At 35.8% G+C, this 18396-nt stretch overlaps 1 protein-coding gene across 10 annotated transcripts in view; it reads left to right on the top strand.

The window, feature by feature from the left end:
- TANK (TRAF family member associated NFKB activator) overlaps positions 1-15031 on the top strand; it is a 90680-nt gene extending 75649 nt beyond the window's left edge. For all 10 annotated transcript variants that reach the window (XM_045830548.1, XM_045830574.1, XM_045830588.1 and 7 more), the window contains 4 exons: positions 4738-4814; positions 6061-6176; positions 10305-10885; positions 14276-15031. In XM_045830548.1, the coding sequence (XP_045686504.1) occupies positions 4738-4814; positions 6061-6176; positions 10305-10885; positions 14276-14452 (951 nt within the window). In that variant the 3' untranslated portion in view covers positions 14453-15031. The remainder of the gene's footprint in view (positions 1-4737; positions 4815-6060; positions 6177-10304; positions 10886-14275) is intronic.
- Positions 15032-18396: the final 3365 nt, after the last annotated feature.

Raw genomic sequence — 18396 nt, 5'->3', positions numbered from 1 at the left:
GAAAATTTTATCAAGCTCCTCTTTATTCCAGTTTATATTTCCTCTGCTAGTACATCCCATCTCACTTCAGCTTATTTCTTAGTGTACCTTGTTCCAAATAAGAGCATAGTTTTAAAAGCATAATTTTATTTTTTTAAACATAACTCTATTAAGCCTCCTCCAGAAAAAAAATCAAATACTGACTACACTTGGTGCCTGACCATGTAAAAATGAATATTCTTTTTGCATGCAGAAATCTCAACTAAAGTTCAAAGGCAATCTTTGATATGAACACTGGAATAAAAGTGAAAATCATCACTATAGTCCAAATATGTATCATTGAAAACTTACCACCTATATTCAATATTAGCTTTTAAAATTTCAATTCCTTCCATATGAAAGAATAGACATTACATTGTAAGTTTATGATTATCCTCAGATATTTCAGAACTCAATTTAATTTTGCTAACTTTAGTTGTATTAAAAAAAACATGATTCTGAGTTTAAATTTTTCTTTGCATTTTTCCCCCAGCTTTATGGAGGTATAATTAACAAATAAAAATTGTATACCTTTACATTGTAGATGATGTTTTGATTTATATATATATATATACACACATTGTGCAGTATCACACTCTTATTAATATATTCACCACTTCACATAGTTATCTCTCTTTTTTACTGTAATGAAAACATTTAAGATATACTCTCAGTAAATTCAAGTGTGCAGTATAATAGTATTAAATAACTGTAGTCACCATGTTATACTTAGATCTTCAGAATTTTTTTATTCCATATAACTGAAACTTTGTCCTCTTTGACCAGCATATCCCCATTTCCCCAGTCCACGACCCTGGCAACCACCTTTCTGTTATAGTCTACTTCTATGAACTTGAGTTTTTTTAATTCCACATACAAGTGAGATCATGTAGTATTTGTCTTTCTGTTCCTGGCTTATTTCTCATAGCATAATATCCTTTAGGCTCATCTATGTTGTCTCAAATGACAGTTTTTTTTCTTTTTTAAAGTTGATATATTCAGCCTTAAAATATTCTTTATATATGTGTATAATATCCTACTATATATGTATATATATCAGATTTTCTTTATCCACTCATCTACCAGTAGACACTTAGGTTGAATCCATACCTTGCCTTTTGTGAATCATTTCTGTGTTATTCAAATTGGTTTATAAAAGGAATAAAATACTTTCACTTTTGCTACCAAATATTTTAAAAGTCAGGCATTAGGAAAAATACACATTTCTATCTTTGAGATGTTGATATCTAACAAAACCTGGACTCCCAACAATAGTTTTCATTACCTTTGCATAAACAATAAACCTGGCTTTGTCCTAATGAAATACTGGCCATTTGAGGGTTTTTTTTTTAACCTTCTTAAATATTACTGCTTATTCAAATAGCCCTTGAACATATATTTTTATATAATATCCATCTCTGAGATGGGTAAATTGATTTACATATACTAAGAAACTGATTTATATATACTAAAACAAAATTCTCCCAATTCACATAACAAGGAATTTAAGGAATCATTTCACAGTATCTTCCAACTGTTTCAAATGGGTTTGTCTTAATGATTTAGTTGAATGATTATCCAACGCCATACTGGAAGTGTAAGTGAAAAGTACGACGTGTAAAACTCTCATTTCAGTATTCATTCCACAAGTTCAGCATTTCCAAACTAGTACTTGGAACAGTTTATAATGTTAAGTATTTTAAGTTTTAGTACCTCAAGATAAATTCATTTGTTGAATGATTTAATGTTTAAAATCTCCTAAAACATAATGTTCAAAGATCCCTTGCTTTCTTATTTGAAGTTGCAATAACTTAACTTTCTGCAGTGCAGTGTCCATCTGGATAATATTTGAGAGTAGAAAGAAAAATATAAATTATCTCTTCTAATGTTTATGTACACTCTGAGATGCTCAACAAACTGAAAATTTTTATTAAGATAAATTAGCATTGAAAAGAAAGTCTGAGTTTCTGGAAGGGTACTATACTAATCCCAAATCCTTTGAAAAAATAATGAGCATTTTCAGAAAATTATGTCAAATTGCTGCAGTGGAAAATAACATGCCCTGGCTAGTGTGGCTCAGTGGATTGAGCACCAGCCTGCAAACCAAGGGATCACAGGTTCAATTCCCAGTGAGGGCACATTCCTGTGTTGCGGCATGAGAAGCAACCACACATTGATGTTTCTCTCCCTCTTTTTCTCCCTCCCTTCCCCTCTGTCTAAAACTAAATAAATGTTTTTTTTTAAAGAAAATAACATTAACATGCTATATTCATTGTAGATAAATCCTACTTGTCCTTTTTTTTTAGGTAACATGTTAAAAGCTTCCTTTGTGAAGTTTTTTCTTGGGATGCTGAGGATTTAAGATTTTTATTTGAAATATATCAACAATCAGTAATACTTTTCTTTAATAATAATAAAAATAATAGTAAGCAGAGCTGTATTTCTAACCCCAAAGAAGGTGAAGACCTTAAATACTTCAAAGAAATACCTCAAAGAGTGAGTCTTCCCTTTACCTCCTGACGGTAAACCCAAAGAATCTCCCACATAAATTTACCCACACCAGTAATCAAATCTAAACATCACAGAAGTTGACAGTTATTTGTAAAGCCAAAGATGTGTGATTCTTTTCCTACCTTTTCCTCCATCTCCTCCCCAACCTTTAGCACCTTATCTTTTAAAGATTCTTAAGCGTTAGAAGCAGTCATTCCTAGTATAGGGCAAAATCATCAGTACTTTGACAACTGGGATAGTCTTTATCACTTTCTGTAACTGTCTTCATCTTCAGGCTAAAATTACAGAGTACCTCTTTTTGGTTCTTTCTAGTTCCTAGTAAAATCATTTTTTTTATATTGAGAATTTCTAGTAGCAAATTTTAAAAGATTAATTCCATTTAATTTACTTATTTTGATTTAACATAATATCAGGTGTTTCTGTTCTCAAATATCACTTCTGATTTTGTTGATAAAGATTTAATATAATCTTTTTTTTAAGATTTTATTTATTTTCAGAGAGGGAAGGGAGGGAGAAAGAGAGAGAGAGAAAAAAACATCAATGTGCAGTTGCTGGGGGCCATGGCCTGCAACCCAGGCATGTGCCCCGACTGGGAATCGAACCTGCGATGCTTTGGTTAGCAGCCCACGCTCAATCCACTGAGCTACGCCAGCCAGGGGCTAATATAATCTTTTAAAAGTTTATTTTCATACATGTAGCATCCTGAACGGTTGGCTAGCTTTCAAATGTCACCGTTCTTCCTAGTCCACACTAAAAGCCATTGTGTGTTCTAATTGCACATAACACTAAAGAAAAACTTTGTCTACCACTTTTAAAAACAAACTGTGACTGTGAGAATGTCTGCTCATGTGACCGCTTTATAAGCTTAGCAAAGCAGTTTTAATCCAGAGGAAAACATGGCCTAATTGTTGGTCAGACAAAAAATACGCAGCAGTAAATGATCTTTATTTTACCTCAGTTTGACTACATAATTACAAAAGTAAAGTGGTACTCTATTTTGGAAATGTTAAGGAAACACTGATATTTAGGAAATACTGTATTATAATCTATAGTAGAAGAGCTGGAAAAGGTATATTATAAGAAGCTGCAACAGCAGAGCTATAAACTGAAATAAACTGGAGAAGATGTTAAGGAAACCAAAGAGAAATCAAGTCTTTTTCTTAAAGAAGAAATGAGACTCCTAAGAAATTGAAAGAAACTCCTAAGAAAATTTCAGAAAACAAGATTAAAGGGAGATGTACTCAGATGATAAGAAACAATGAGGCAAAATCACTCATTTTAATAAAAGATACGATGACCTTAATTGAATAAAATCTTAGAAGTCACTAAATATAAATGTCCACTTACTTGAATTTGAACTTTTAAGACCAAAATTATTTTGGCTGAAGTATAATTGATGATTGTATAATATTAGGGCTTCAGATCTCTGAATTTTCCAATTTATAGCTTTATAAGGTACACAAAGTTTTCTAGGTATGGTTAAATTTTTTTTAAAAAATCCAAACCATACTGTAGATTATATCATGTTTTTCAGTATTGACTTTTTAGATGTCAGAGTAAATGTAATACCAGTGTAAGCCACAGGGTGGGAGTGAAAGGCAAGAACTTGTGTTAAAGTAGCTTAAATACATAATTGTACTATCTTTAAAATGTTTGTTAAATGTTAAGGAGCCGTTGCTTGGTTTTCTTCCTCCAGTACAGCCGCATTCCTCAGCAAAGAATCTCTAACAAAATACAAAGATATTGATTTAAATGTATACGCCAACACTAGAAAAGAAGTACACAAACACGCATATTTCTTCCCTAAACTTTTTGGTCATTTCAGGTGCTACTGGTGATCAGAGTAGCAATTTTGATTAGTTAGGTGGATCTGAGGAAATTTCTTGAATTATCAGTATTGAAAATAGTACCAGACAGAAATACTTTATATCTTTATCCTATTTTTCTCCCTTTGTTTTCCTTTTTCCCTTATTCTCATTTAAAGGAAAAAAAATCTATCGTGTGTCTATATATGTACATATACATATATGTGTATGTGTGTATACATATACCATATACAGATATATGCATATATGTGTCTATACATATCTGTAGGCTACTTAAACTTATTTTATAATGAAGAATATAAATTTTTCATTGTTTTCTGTTAACCTATTCTCACTTGAGTTTAGAAGCAATTTATAGTGGTAATCATTTTGTATCTTTAAGGAAAGAAGACAAGAGGTTTCTTCTCCTAGAAAAGAAACTTTACCAAGGAGTCTTGGCATTCCTTTATTCCATGAAAGGTAGGTCTATATCCTTTTTCTGCCAACTCTAAAAATGATAAATGTTGAAATATATTCTTATTTACATATTTTTAAATTTTAGCAATTGAAGAAAATAGCAGCAGCTTAGAACTAGACAAGACCAACCCAAGGCTCCTCCATGTGAAAATTACCTAAATGAGTTACACAATTAATACCAGAGGTTAATCTAAAAACTGAATTCTCTAAAGCGCTAGTATTTCAATAGACCAAGTATTGGGTTGGCCAAAAAGTTCATTTGGTTTTTATCTGTAAGATGAGTCTAGTAGTGCTCAGTTGTCTAACTTTATTTGAAATAATTTTGTTAGATTGTATTATGACAGCTGTCATATCAGCAGGCATTTTTAAAAAAAAACATCAAAATTGGTGAATTTTTGTGTTGACATTTTAATATTGAAAATGGAAGAAAATATATAATGTTTTCAGCATATTATGCTTTATTAGAATGGGAAACTATATAATGTTTTCAGCATATTATGCTTTATTAGTATACTTCAAGAATGGGAAAAATGCAACTGAGAACACAAAAAAAGATTTGTGTAGTGTATGGAGAAGGTGCTGTGACTGATCAAATGTGTCAAAAGTGGTTTGCGAAGTTTTATCCTGGAGATTTCACACTGGACAATGCTCCATGGTTGGGTAGACCAGTTGAAGTTGATAGCAATCAAATCAAGACATTGAGAGCAATCAACATTATACTGCATGGGAGATAGCCACATACTCAGAATATGCAAGTCAGTAAAGTTATTGGTAAAAATGAAAAATATGTCTTTTATTTTTATGGATAAAGCCAAATGGACTCTTTGTCCAACCCTGTATTATGGCCACACTGTTTTATACAGATGACTCTTAATATGAACCTAATCAGAGTGAGGAATATTTAATTTTCCTTTGCTTAACAGGCTTACAGAGAACAAAAGTCAAAGCATTGAAATTTCTAATGTGAGAATGTGATAGCCAGCATAAGTGTGATATATGAATAAGCAGATATGCTAGTCTGCCCTATATTTATGTATTAGAAGTCTTAATTTTTTGTTACTTTGTACCTGGCTCTCCAAACATTAGAATTGTTTTAGAGAACATTTTCTAGGAGTTGAAAACTTTTTTTTAACTTTAACCTGTCAATAATTATTTTTTGGTACATACAAACATGCTATGTTAGTTTAATTATGATTAAAGAATATTTGAAGAAATAGCCTTATATTTTTAAATATTGATTTATTTTTAGGAGTTATATAGAGAAAACTTTCTGGGATCTGAAAGAAGAATTTCATAGAATATGCATGCTAGCAAAAGCTCAAAAAGACCACTTAAGCAAACTTAATGTCCCAATCACTACAACTGGTAAGGTTCAATTTAATATAATATTAATCTTATTGATAATATTAATTTTATTGGTTGGAATTTCTTGTTGATTATGGACATAGTTCTAAATGTTTAAATACCAAATTATCTTTAACTTAGGCCTCACACCAGTTATAATGGGTAAGTGCTATTAAAGTTTTGTAATGTATTACATTATATAATTTACTGGCTTTTTTTCCCTCTCTATTGTGTTTGGTAAATATAGATTAAATGGAATGACACTATTGCTAATCATCATAATGAAAAGTTTCACTGTGGAAAAAATATAAAATAAATATAAAGTATATCTCAAAGTTTTCAGTTGTTCTTTGGGGATCTTATAAAACATTAATTCTTATGTCAGTAAGCAACCTTGAAACTGTATTACCATATATGAGCTGAGTTAAACTATAACATCAGGCTTGTTTTTAAATATATGAGCTGAGTTAAACTGTATATGAGCTGAGGTAAACTATAACATCAGGCTTGTTTTAAATACCGTCTGAAAGTTAATTAACACTATAGATACATTCTTGTAATTTGGTTGAGAACCAAACATTGTACATTTTATGAGGCCAGTTCTTTTGGAGGCACAAAATACAAATTTAGTATTAAAAATAACGTAAAAAGAGCATCTGTCTTACACATATATTTCAGTGGGTTTTTAAAAGCTCTACCCTTTCTTAAAACCTCAGATTGGCTTCCTGGTGTTTGCATCAGTAGTTCTTATGAATAGCAGCATACTGCTATTGAACCTGGATTGAACCTGGCTACCAAGCACTTCTGTAAACAAAAGGAAAGTAAGAAAGTAAAATGATCACTTACGATAAATTCTCCTTTACCCTTGTGATTTGAAATATTCGTCAATTCCCAGGAGGTGTGATTTAGAGTTTTCACTCTGAAAGATGTTGCACCAATGCTAACACCCCTTTAATTAAAGATCACTTTCCATTTTCTATAGCTTTTATATCTGGGCTATTTAGAAGTCATTCTATAGTGTAAATTCACTTTTTGCTTTTTCTGCCATTTTATTTTTAGAAAAGGTACACCATGTTGTATTGGAAAAACAAAACAATCTTCATGGATAGATACAATTTATTGCTTCCCCACCCTTCTTCCTACCTCTCCAAAAAAGAACTTTAATTTTTCCATCTTAATTTTTGTTATTTTCATCAGAGATTGATAATCTGTGCCAACTAAAAAACACTAAGTACTTCTGAAGTGATAGAATTATTTTACTTTAAAGATACTAACTATAGAGATGTAGTACCTAGAATTCATAAACATACTTTTTTGAACATCAACATCTTATCAAAACATTGCAACAGTGATATATTCGTTGGCTTTACCCCATTATCAATGGCTTAATACCTTGACCATTTTTAAATTGCACGGATCTAAATCTGGTATGTATATGTTAACTAGAACACTGAGTGTTTAACTTCAATTTCTTCCCCACTAAACCTGCTTCCTGACATTATTCTTATACTTTATATTAACTGTCACAAACAATAAATATAATATTATTCTTGAAATGTTTTAGAATTGCTGTGCTACAGATTCCAGTGAAGTTTTTCTGTATCCGAACAGAAACCAAAATATCAAATACTATGCTGCTGATGGCAGTAAAGGGGATAGAAAAAAAAGATATTTTGGAAAAAGATACCTTTTTAGGTTTTTGTATGGATAAAACACTACATTGAAAAAAGTATAATGGAGCCCTAGCTGGGTAGCTCAGCTGGTAGAGCATTGTCCCCAGGCCAAGATTGTAGTTCCTTCCCCAGTCAGGGCACATGCAAGAAACAACCAATGAATTCATAAATAAGTGGAACAACAGATCCATGTTTCTCTCCCTCTCTCCCTTTTTCCCTCCCTCCCTCCGCTTCTCCCTCCCTCTCTTTCTCTCATAAATAAATAAGATATAAGGAAAAAAGTATAAAGGAACTACTTCAAATGTGATTTTCATAATACATCTGGAAAAAGTATATATAATATTATCCCTATGTTTCTTTTGTTAAAATTTTATTTTTACTTTTAAATAAATAGGTATAATTTGTGAAAATTGCTGTTAGTAGAATTGTACATTTCTGTATTACTTTCTTTTCCTTTTCATTGACACTCATTGAGTGTTTAATCCACAGAGTACCCAAGAGACATGCCTAAACCAGTTTTGGGAAGCCAGAAGAACCATCCAGATATATCAATGTTTAAGTCCAGGAATGATGAACAAATAAGAGTTAGGCAAGCAGTAGTGGGAGGGGACACTAGACAGTCTGCACAGCACATGCAAAGACCCAAAAACAAGAGAGCATGTCTAGTATGAAGAACTCTCCCTAAGTCTGTTATAGCTGGAGTAAGGACTAAGGCAGGTATTGTTGAAAGATGAGAGAATGGAGAGGTGACTTGCAGCTGAGAATGTTGGAGAGCCATGAAAAAGTTTCATCAGGAAGATAACAAGACCAAATTTGTACTTTACCAAAACAACAAGGGGGTGATGCAATGTAGAAAATGAAGAATATGGGATAAACTTAGAGGCAGGAAGCAGTTCAAAGTCTGTTGTAATAATCCAGTAGAGAAGATGTGTGTACTAAAGAAAGGGAGAAGGTGTAGGATAGAGGGAACCAAAGAAGTTGGTTGCAGTGTACGACACTCATGTCCAAACAGAAAACACTGTTTTGGAATGTGATGTGGCATGAGACTGCCAAGACCCAGAGGAAGGAAAAGGAATTGACATTTGTTAAGTGGCAACTAAGCTGGACAGACACTGTGCAAGGTTCTTAAACTGGCATCATTGGTCAGTTTTCAATTTGTGATTATACAACTTCATTGATGATTACCTTGTTATAGTGATCATTGTTGTTAGTTCTTACCATTTGCCCAATTAATGAAAATACACACATTACCAACTTCCAACCTCACAGCCTTCACGAAGTAACATGTAGAGCGTAATTGAGCTTTTTCTAATGTCTCAGGATCATCAACATGGAAAGTGCTTTGATCATTGTTTTTTGCTTTTTGTTTTGATTTGGGTGGGTTTTTGTTTGTTTTTTTTTTTTCATTGAGAAATGCGGCCTTTGTTGGATGTAAACAAGACTGTGGTGTTTTCTGAATTATTTTACCTGCTTTTTTTGTTTTTCTTGTCTCCACTCCTGCCTTGAGCTCTTGTTGATATGTATATCTGCATTCAGCAACTCATATCCATAACCTTTTAATTTGCTGCTTCTAACCAGCTATGAGCTAGGGAAACATCATCAAACCTATTAGAATAAATCTAAAATGAGAATAAGAGCAAAATTCATATATCTGTAGAAGATGTGGCTCTCATTCTGACTCTTGAGAAGTTCAATTCACTTACTTGTTAGCTTTGCCTATGCCCTAGGGAGCTGAATTTGTTGGATAAATGACGTCTAGCTAATGGAGCTACACAGTCCCTGGTATCTTCCTGCTATCTGCCTGTTATCTACAGGGGCCTTTTTTTTAATCCATGGGAAAATTATATATTCACTTGTAATTTGCTGAACATCCATTGCAAAATTTTATTCTTTTGCCTCCACTGTCTTCTTTCCCCCATCCCCACCACTACCAACACATCACTCCCTCACATGGATTACTGACAGTAGACGGTGGCTAAATTGATTGGTGATACACTTTGTCACACAGTGATATTAGGGAAAATAAATGACCTAATTCATACTGATTCTTAACCTGTAAAAATATATATGTATATTATAAGATTTTCCTTTTTAATAATTTATTTTTCTAATAAGCAAGCTCACAGTTTTAGCTTCTTTCCCTGACAAAATGTTTAAATGTATACACTATAAGCAAGGTTTTTTTTTTTTTTTAACTGTAAAGCAGTAGAACTGTGAACAAGATGCAAAGCTTAAAGACCTGGGAAAAGACAAAGCAGTTAAACCGTGGCTAATAAGCTATGTTCCAGTTCACCCGCTGGAGAATGCTAATATTTTTGTGTAAAATGGTAGCAAATGTAAAAAATCACAGTTGTTTTCTGTTGCTATAAATACCAATAGAAAAAAAAAATACTCATCTGTCCAAAGCTAATTGTACATTCAGATTGTTAAGAATGATTGGAATATGACTTTTGCTTTCATGTTCTTTTCCCTGCAGAGACACAGTGCTCAGTGCCTGTACAGTGTACCGATAAAACAGATAAACAAGAAGCCCTGTTTAAGCATCAGACTAAAGATGATATAAATAGAGGTGCACCCTGCATCACATCTGTCACACCAAGAGGACTGGGCCGAGATGAGGAAGACACCTCTTTTGAATCTCTTTCTAAGTTCAATATCAAGTTTCCACCTGTGGACAATGACTCTACTTTCTTACATAGTACTCCAGAAAGACCCAATGTCCTTGGTCCTGCCACATCTGAGGCTGTGTGTGAGGATAAATTCAAAATGGAAATCATAGACAACCCAGGAAACTTTGTTAAAACAGAAGAAACTTTATTTGAAATTCAGGGAATTGACCCCATAGCCTCAGCTATACAAAACCTTAAAACAACTGACAATACAAAATCCTCAAATCTTGTAAACACTTGTATCAGGACAACTCTGGATAGAGCTCCATGTTTACCGCCTGGAGACCATAATGCATTATATGTAAAAACATTCCCTCTTCAGGACCTGTCTGATGCTCCTTTTCCTTCACTTGATTCACCAGGAAAACCTATCCGAGGACCACAGCAGGTAACTGTTTTGCATTAGCAAATATATTATGCATGAACACACACTTTGCCATACAAGCACAGATATCTATCTCTTTCAGGCTATCGGACATCCTTTTAAACTAATGACTAGCCAAATGTAAGCTCTCAATAAAAGATCCAACCTCTATAATACATTACATGAAATTATATGGTAAAGCTCTATTATAAAGCACCTTAAAATTTATGGCACATTTTAAAATACATGTAAGCCTTCTCCATATCTAGTGTGTGTCACTTTTTTAGTCCTTTTTTCAAACCTCTTTTACTCAGCATCATTGTTGTAACAGGATTCTTTGTTAAATTTCATACTGTGAAACAAACGGTATTTTTCTATTAAGAAGTTTGTGTAGATGTATTCATCTTTATAAGGATTCATGATTTTTCATAATTGTATTGCATATTCCTATTCATCAAAATAAGTAATCCATCTTTCAACTAATAGTTATACAGTACGTACATCTGTAGGGTTTAGTTTTGGTTCCTAATCTGCCACTGAACATGCAGCTTAATATATTTTTTAATAGTGTCTTCATTTGTATTATTTTAATCGAATACTTTAATGTTCCTAAAGCTCACAGACTACTTAAAGCCCCACAATCCACTCCTACCATCTTTTTCATTTGGGTACTCATGGGATGATTCTTCTAGTTTAGTTTGGGGTTTGTTTGTTTGTTTAATTTAATGCCTGAAGGCAAATGAAACTATATAATTGTTAAAATAAACAAAAACTCATGAAAATACAGATTGGTATAAATGTCTATATAACTTGCAAACATTTGTTTGATTTCTCCTTGTCTTAAACAACTTGATGAATACCCCTTGGTTTTATAAATACTCTAATAGGCTATAGACATTTAAATTAGGATGCAAAGGACGCAATAGCCAAGCTGTGGTAGATTTTAGCAGTGAGGAAAATGAGGCATTTCTGACAATGAACTTTAATTATAAACTCACTTATGTTCTACATTTTACCTTATTTCACATCATAGTCTTATAGTTACTACTAAATGAAGCAAATTAAACAATTTCATTTATTGCAAGTAGAATGCCTGTGGAGCTGTGAAGTGCATCAGTTCTAATGCCTGTTACTTTTTTCTCCATTATATATCTCTTGCTTGTTCTTTTACTAGTTAGTCTGTGCATTCATGTTTCAGTAGATGGCACCCTGCATTGTGCATTTGCTTTCTGTGCTAGAGCTAGGGAAACAGCTGGTATGTGATGGAAAAGTATTCAGCTTAAAAAATGCAGGAGAATTGGTGTTGAGCTGTCACAAGACATGGGGCATAAGGTTAGATAATTGATATTTTGGCAGAAAAGGCAAAATTAGTTTGTTTTGAAGGCCGTGTTACATTTTTAAGATTGAAAGAATATTGCTTAAAATGGGTTTTTAAAAATATTTTGCTATTTTATTTGTATCAATGAAGCTAATATGATAAATATAAAATTCTTGAGTTGAAATAACAAAGAGCAGTGAAATTATGGTTAAATATATCATTTTTTACTTTTTATCAATCATTATTACTGAACACTGTTTTAATACATTCAGCTATCATTATAAAATCTAAAATATATCTGCTTATTTTTGCTCTTTGTGACTTTCTTTTTTTCCTGCTTTTGCTGAGTCAGTCATAGGGGCCCCAACTGAAGTATATGAAAAAATCAAATCGGAATTAATAGTTTCTAACAGAGAAGGATAAATATGGACTTTGAAGTTAAATTGGCAGTAGAAGATAGGCTCACAAAATTTAAAAGCTAAATTCCATCTAAGTCTGCTTCTCTTTATTTTATAGAACTTAATAAGAATTACTTTAACATAACTTTTTATTTATATCCTTATCAATTTCCCACTAGAGTGGTACACATTAATCAGTTGTACTTTTTTTTAAAACTGCAAACAGTAAAATTTAAATCTAGTTAACTAGATATTTGCTTAGTCAAAATTATTACTGCTTTTATCATGGAAGAAAGATTTTCCCAAAAATGATTTTTTTACTCCAAATTTCAAAGTGTATATTTCAAGTGTTACTATTTTATGTAATAAAATTACCACTTCTCACAAAAGGAATTGTGTCAGTGTTACTATAAACTCTCTGTACTGATATTTGAATGTATCTCAGTGCTTAGACAGACTCTGTGTATTTACACCAATTGTGCACAGCTGTCCAGTGAAATGTGTATAAGAAGATAATGATGTCATGAAGTCCAGATACTTCAATTAGTAATACGTGTGCTTTTTCAAATCATCAGTTAACTAGAATGAAAGAGACTGGTTGAGGAAATGAAAGCTAATACTATATTAGGTGTTGGACTAAAGTTTGTTACTTTAAAAACATTTTGGGAATAGGAGCACACAGGGGTCTCTTTAAGTTGACTTTTTTGAGGTGATTTTCCTCAAACTATCAGAATTTGGCTATGTCAAGGTAATTTATCTATGCAAGGTAAAAAGCAAATTTTAAAAATAATTTGGTTTGCAACACTTTAGGAAAATAAGATATTCCATTCAACAAGTATTTATTGAGCACCTACTGTGGAACTAAATGCTTTTCCTCACCCTTCTAGTTTTTTTTTTTTTTTAAGAATAAATTTAGTTACTTAAGGGTATGTATGTGCTGCTTATAAATGGAGATAGTTTTATTGAATTATGGTGTTCTGTAATTCTTTAACTATTAATAGGTTTCACTTTATTAAGCCACAAAAAGGAATAAAGAAAGCCAATCCATATACACTAACAGGAGCAAAACATGAAATCAAAGAATGAATCCCGTGTTAGATTTTGTTGAATGTTTAATATATATTAATATTAATTATTAATGTTAAAATACTTACATATTTGAGATTTCAAAAACTGATCAATGGAATGAAAAACACTTATTTTCAAAAATCAAAACAATATTCGTGTATTTGCTTCTGGTGAAATTTGAATTGCTGTTCATCACAATATATGTACATATATATCATGTCTAGTGAGTGTACTGTGTATTAATAAAGGCCCTATAACTTAAGGTTTTTATTGTAAAACCTTTAATTTTTAAAGTCTCAATTATTGTTGTTCCAAAACTACTGCCTTTGTGATAAGGATATTAAAATATGCTGGTGTTAAAAGTTTGAAAATTTTCAAATATGTGAAGATAAAATACCTGGATATGTGTTTCAAGTTATTCTAAAGTTTTGTTGTAACACCTCTTAGGAAAAGAATAAAGGCATGTCTCACACTAACTCTTTGGAAAGGTAATTTACTTTCATATTAGGGAATTTCACATATATATATATATGTACAAAACCCATTCAAAAAATTTGAATTTGAAATTCAGTGCAAGTTGATTTTAAATATAAATAACAAGAGATGTTTTTGTTTGTTTGTTCCCTGCAGCCAATTTGGAAGCCCTTTCCTAGTCAAGACGGTGACTTATCGGTACAAAGTGGCACAGGCTCAGAACTGCATATACCTCGAGTATGTGAATTCTGTCAAGCAGTTTTCCCACCCTCCATTACATCCAGGGTGGATTTCCTCCGGCATCTTAATTCACACTTTAATGGGGAGACTTAAGACACATTTGAAAAAGACATATCGAGTTCTATGTGATGATTTTGAGTTTGTAATACTATAAATACTTTGATTGCAAACTTACTTCAGGATCATTTGTTAAAAAATCACAGCTGTTTGAATTTTTTCTAAACTTATATTGTAATTGTCTTTTATTAAAGATCAAACTGTAGTTCATTGCATTCATGTTTACAGTGCTTATTACCATAATTCAAAGTTATGTGTGTACTTACGGACTTGTGTGACCATAATGGAAGTTTGCTTCAACTGTCTAGGTTTATTGCTTGGATTCCTAGTTAGATCTGTTGAATTTGGTGATGTCAAATGTTTATAGGGTCTTTTTCATTAAAAAATTTAAATTATGCTCTAAGTGATTTTTTTAATAAACCTATAGTAAAGAATAGCAGACAACATAAACATTTAAGTAAATACAAAACCTAAGACATTTGATGCTCAGTGACAAAATCACTGGGATAACTATTTAAACACTTTATATTTTTTAAAAATAATATACATGGTTTTAATTTCTACTGTGTAGGTACAGGATGAAATGAACTATTAAAAGGGTTACTTATATTGTGATCATTAATGTGTGCTTTGTTCCTGAGTAAAAAAAAATATAAAGGAAATAAATCACATTTTGGGGACGTTTACAAAATGCATGTTTTCTTTCCAGTAATTGACACAAGGGCAACACCAGGTCTGGTGATATTTCATTACAACTAGTAGATCACTTTGAATTTTTAAATTATTTTTCAAACTAAACTTACTAAAGAAACATTTGTATTTAATGGGAGCAAATCTAAAAGCCTGTAAGGACTACATCCATATGTATTAATTTATATTAGTAATATTCACATTGTTGAGAAATTTGTTATTCATTGTTAGCATTCTGATTGATGGCCTCTGGAAGGCATTTAAGAGAGGATACCAAATTCAGAAGGCTGCAGAATTTTGTTTATAATGACACTTCCCTTTTACTTTCTTCCCTGTGATTCTTGTCTCTTAGGTTTCTCTTCCCTCCTACCCCTCCCCCAATTTTTTTAAATGTTTGAGGCATGACTTCCGTTTCATGAAGTAAACATTGATTTACAACTCTCAAAACAAATTTAAGCCTTCCTTGGAGCGTGTGTTTTGAAAAGCTGGAGGGTTTCGGATTAGGGAATTGGAGCAGGCCCCTGTGCCACAGCAGAGCCTTAACTTGAGGAAGAATGAGAGTGGTGCCTTAACTTCTCAGGGTGCCAAGCACATCACATTGACATCTTCCTCACCAAGGTGACATGGTGATTATTAGGTATTCACTGTGAAGGGTTCCAAGGCATGTACATCTTTCTTTCATTGTCACTGGGGCAGCTGAATGGAAATGCCTAGACAATTATCCAAGCCTCTACCCTTCCCCCACTACCTTCCACCCACCCAGCCTCCCTTCTACTCCCTGCCACCCCTACCACACACAGGCACAAAATTAAAAATAAAAAATGCCCTGCATTACCAGCCAGAATATACCACTGTACCTATCGTGCAAGGGGATTCTTTTTCTCTTTTTCTGGAAAAGTCCCTCTTACACACTTGACATCTAGTAGGCTACTGACAATCAAAGGAAATCACAGCCCGGAAAGTGACTCAAAAGTGTATTACTGACCCCTCTTCTCCTTACCTCCAACACTGGAGTAAGGGCGGGGGAGGGGGGGGAGCACAGATTCTTGTTTTATTTTGGGTTCTAGTGCTACCAACATCCGAGGGACAAAGGCCCTCTTGGGCCGCAGAGGAGGGAGCCGGAGAACTGGCTCTTGTCCCGCACTGCAGAGGTGGCACCGGCTGCAGCTTGAAAGGTGGAGTGGGCACCCGCCAGGTCTCTCCCTCTGTCTCTTATTACTGAGTCGTGCAGAGGCTGCATCTTGGCATCTGCTAAGCGTGGCCGGGTAAGAACAGCTCCCAGGTAAAAAAGCTGCACACGCGAAACGCTGAGTCTGAAAAAACCACCCCCGCCGAGGCGAGGCAGTTGTGAGCGGGATGCCTGAGAAGTGGGAGGTGAATGTCCTCAGGAGGGCCCCCCGGTGCAGCTTTCCCCGGAGGCTGAGGCTGCTGCCAGCGGGGACATCTGCTTTCTTACACTCCCGCCTGGCTCACCCCGCCCCCTCAGCCCGGGTTGCGTGGTTATTTTACCAACACGGGGGTAGGGAGAACTCGAGGAGGTAGAAAGGGGATGGATGGAAGCTCAGGAGATGTTCTTCCCACTCCTCCACGTCCCCTCCTTTTCCTTTCACATCTTTTAACCTTCAAGATAAAGACTTTATAAATATGAACGATGAGCGTGTCCGCCGGCTCCTAGGCCGGCCTTCTGCTCGCAGGGCTCTCGGGTGCGGGGCCTTGCCTTTCTCTCCATCCTCCCAGGGGTCGGGCCGGGTTCTGGCGGCGGGGCCGTGGGGCCGGCCGGGTGCGCCCGGCCTGTGGAGGCTTCTCTCCCGGGCTGCTGCCTCGACAGCTGCTCGTAGCTACAGTAATTAGATTGTCAGTGCTTGTTAGAAGAGAGTGGGGAAAACACGCTTCTGACAGCAGATTCCGAGACTCCCCAGTTTGTTAATTTCTAAGAGATCTTTAAAGCATTAATTGAGGTCTCCCCAACTCTCCCCTCCCGTCCCTCTCCCCAACTCCTCCTTTCCCAAAAATATCTTCAGGAGAAGAGAATTCTCTCCGCGTGGAAGCAGTGTTTCCCGCAAAACTGCAAGCCCCCCTCCCCGGATTCACGCTCGTACACCCTATTTTATTTCTACATATAGACGCATATATGTATACGCGTAAGGTTAACTCCGTGGAGGCGTCGTCCAAAGAGGAACCAGGATTGCATTTAAAAATAATAATAATAATAATTAATAAATAAATACACTGAGAAGGAAAGGGGGGAGGGAAACAGAGTCGGGAAGAAAAGAGAAAAGCAGCAGGCTGATTACGAGGTGTCAAAACTGCCAGGAGCAAGAAGGTGATAGCAATCAGGGGTGAGAAGAGTGCGGCATTCGTGCGGGGCAACTAATTATCCGTCTCATTTGAGAAGAGCAGCATTTGAGGCAGCAGCGTTCGCCTGCTGAACGGTGACAGATTGGCGCGGAGGAGAAGGGAGGTGTTAAAACAATGGAGCCGGGCGCGCGAGCGCTGCTGCATGCTAATCAGCCCTCCCTCCGCCTGCCTGCCGCGCTCCCTCCTTCCTCTCGGCCTCCCTCCTCCGCGCTCCCTCCTCCCGCCTGTGGCGCTCCCTCCTTTTCAGCGGGCCCCTGCAGCCGCCGCCACCCGCGTCCTGCTCCCTCGCTTTCCCGCGCGTCCTTCCCCACGGCTGGCAAGTGGAACCCAGCCGCTGACACCGCGTCCCTCGCGGACCGGGGCCCCCTGGCACCCCCCGCGGGCACCGTTGGCGGGCCCTGGCCGCGCGCGCGCGCTCCGCTGCGGAGCGCTACCCGTGCTGGTGCGCCTGGAGCCCGGCCTGACCGAACACTCGGGTTCTCGGTTCCAAGTCTTGGAGCAGAGGCCGGGGAACCTGTATTCTTGCGCATTCTGCTGGTGGATTGCACGCGTTGAGCTGGCAGCGGGAACCTAAGCGAACTCAGGAAGGGCGATGGGGAGCCAGGGGAAGTGAGTCAGGGCCAGAACGCCAAAGAGGGCCCCTGCACGGCCGGCGGATCCCGGGATCTGGCCCCAGAGCGGTTGGCACTCCAAGGCTTTCCGCCGCCTCCAGCGCGCGGGGGAGCTAACGCCAGCACTGTCTCTCTCGCTCTTTGATCCCGGAAGACCCCAAACACCTTCCCCTACCCACACCCTCCAGAAGAGAACTATACTATTACACGATTTAGTAAGTACAGGAGGAAGACAAATAAAGAGCCTTAGCATTAGCTTTGTTTCCAAGGCTTAGCTTCCTGACCCAAGACTAAACTAAGGGGCTTCTGGACCCCTCAGAG

This window comes from Phyllostomus hastatus, unplaced genomic scaffold (assembly GCF_019186645.2).
Source record: "Phyllostomus hastatus isolate PE091 unplaced genomic scaffold, TTU_PhHast_1.1 phas_contig_1, whole genome shotgun sequence".
NCBI lineage: Eukaryota > Metazoa > Chordata > Mammalia > Chiroptera > Phyllostomidae > Phyllostomus > Phyllostomus hastatus.
Note: the sequence above shows the minus strand (reverse complement) of the source record. Positions and strands in the feature narration are given on the sequence as shown.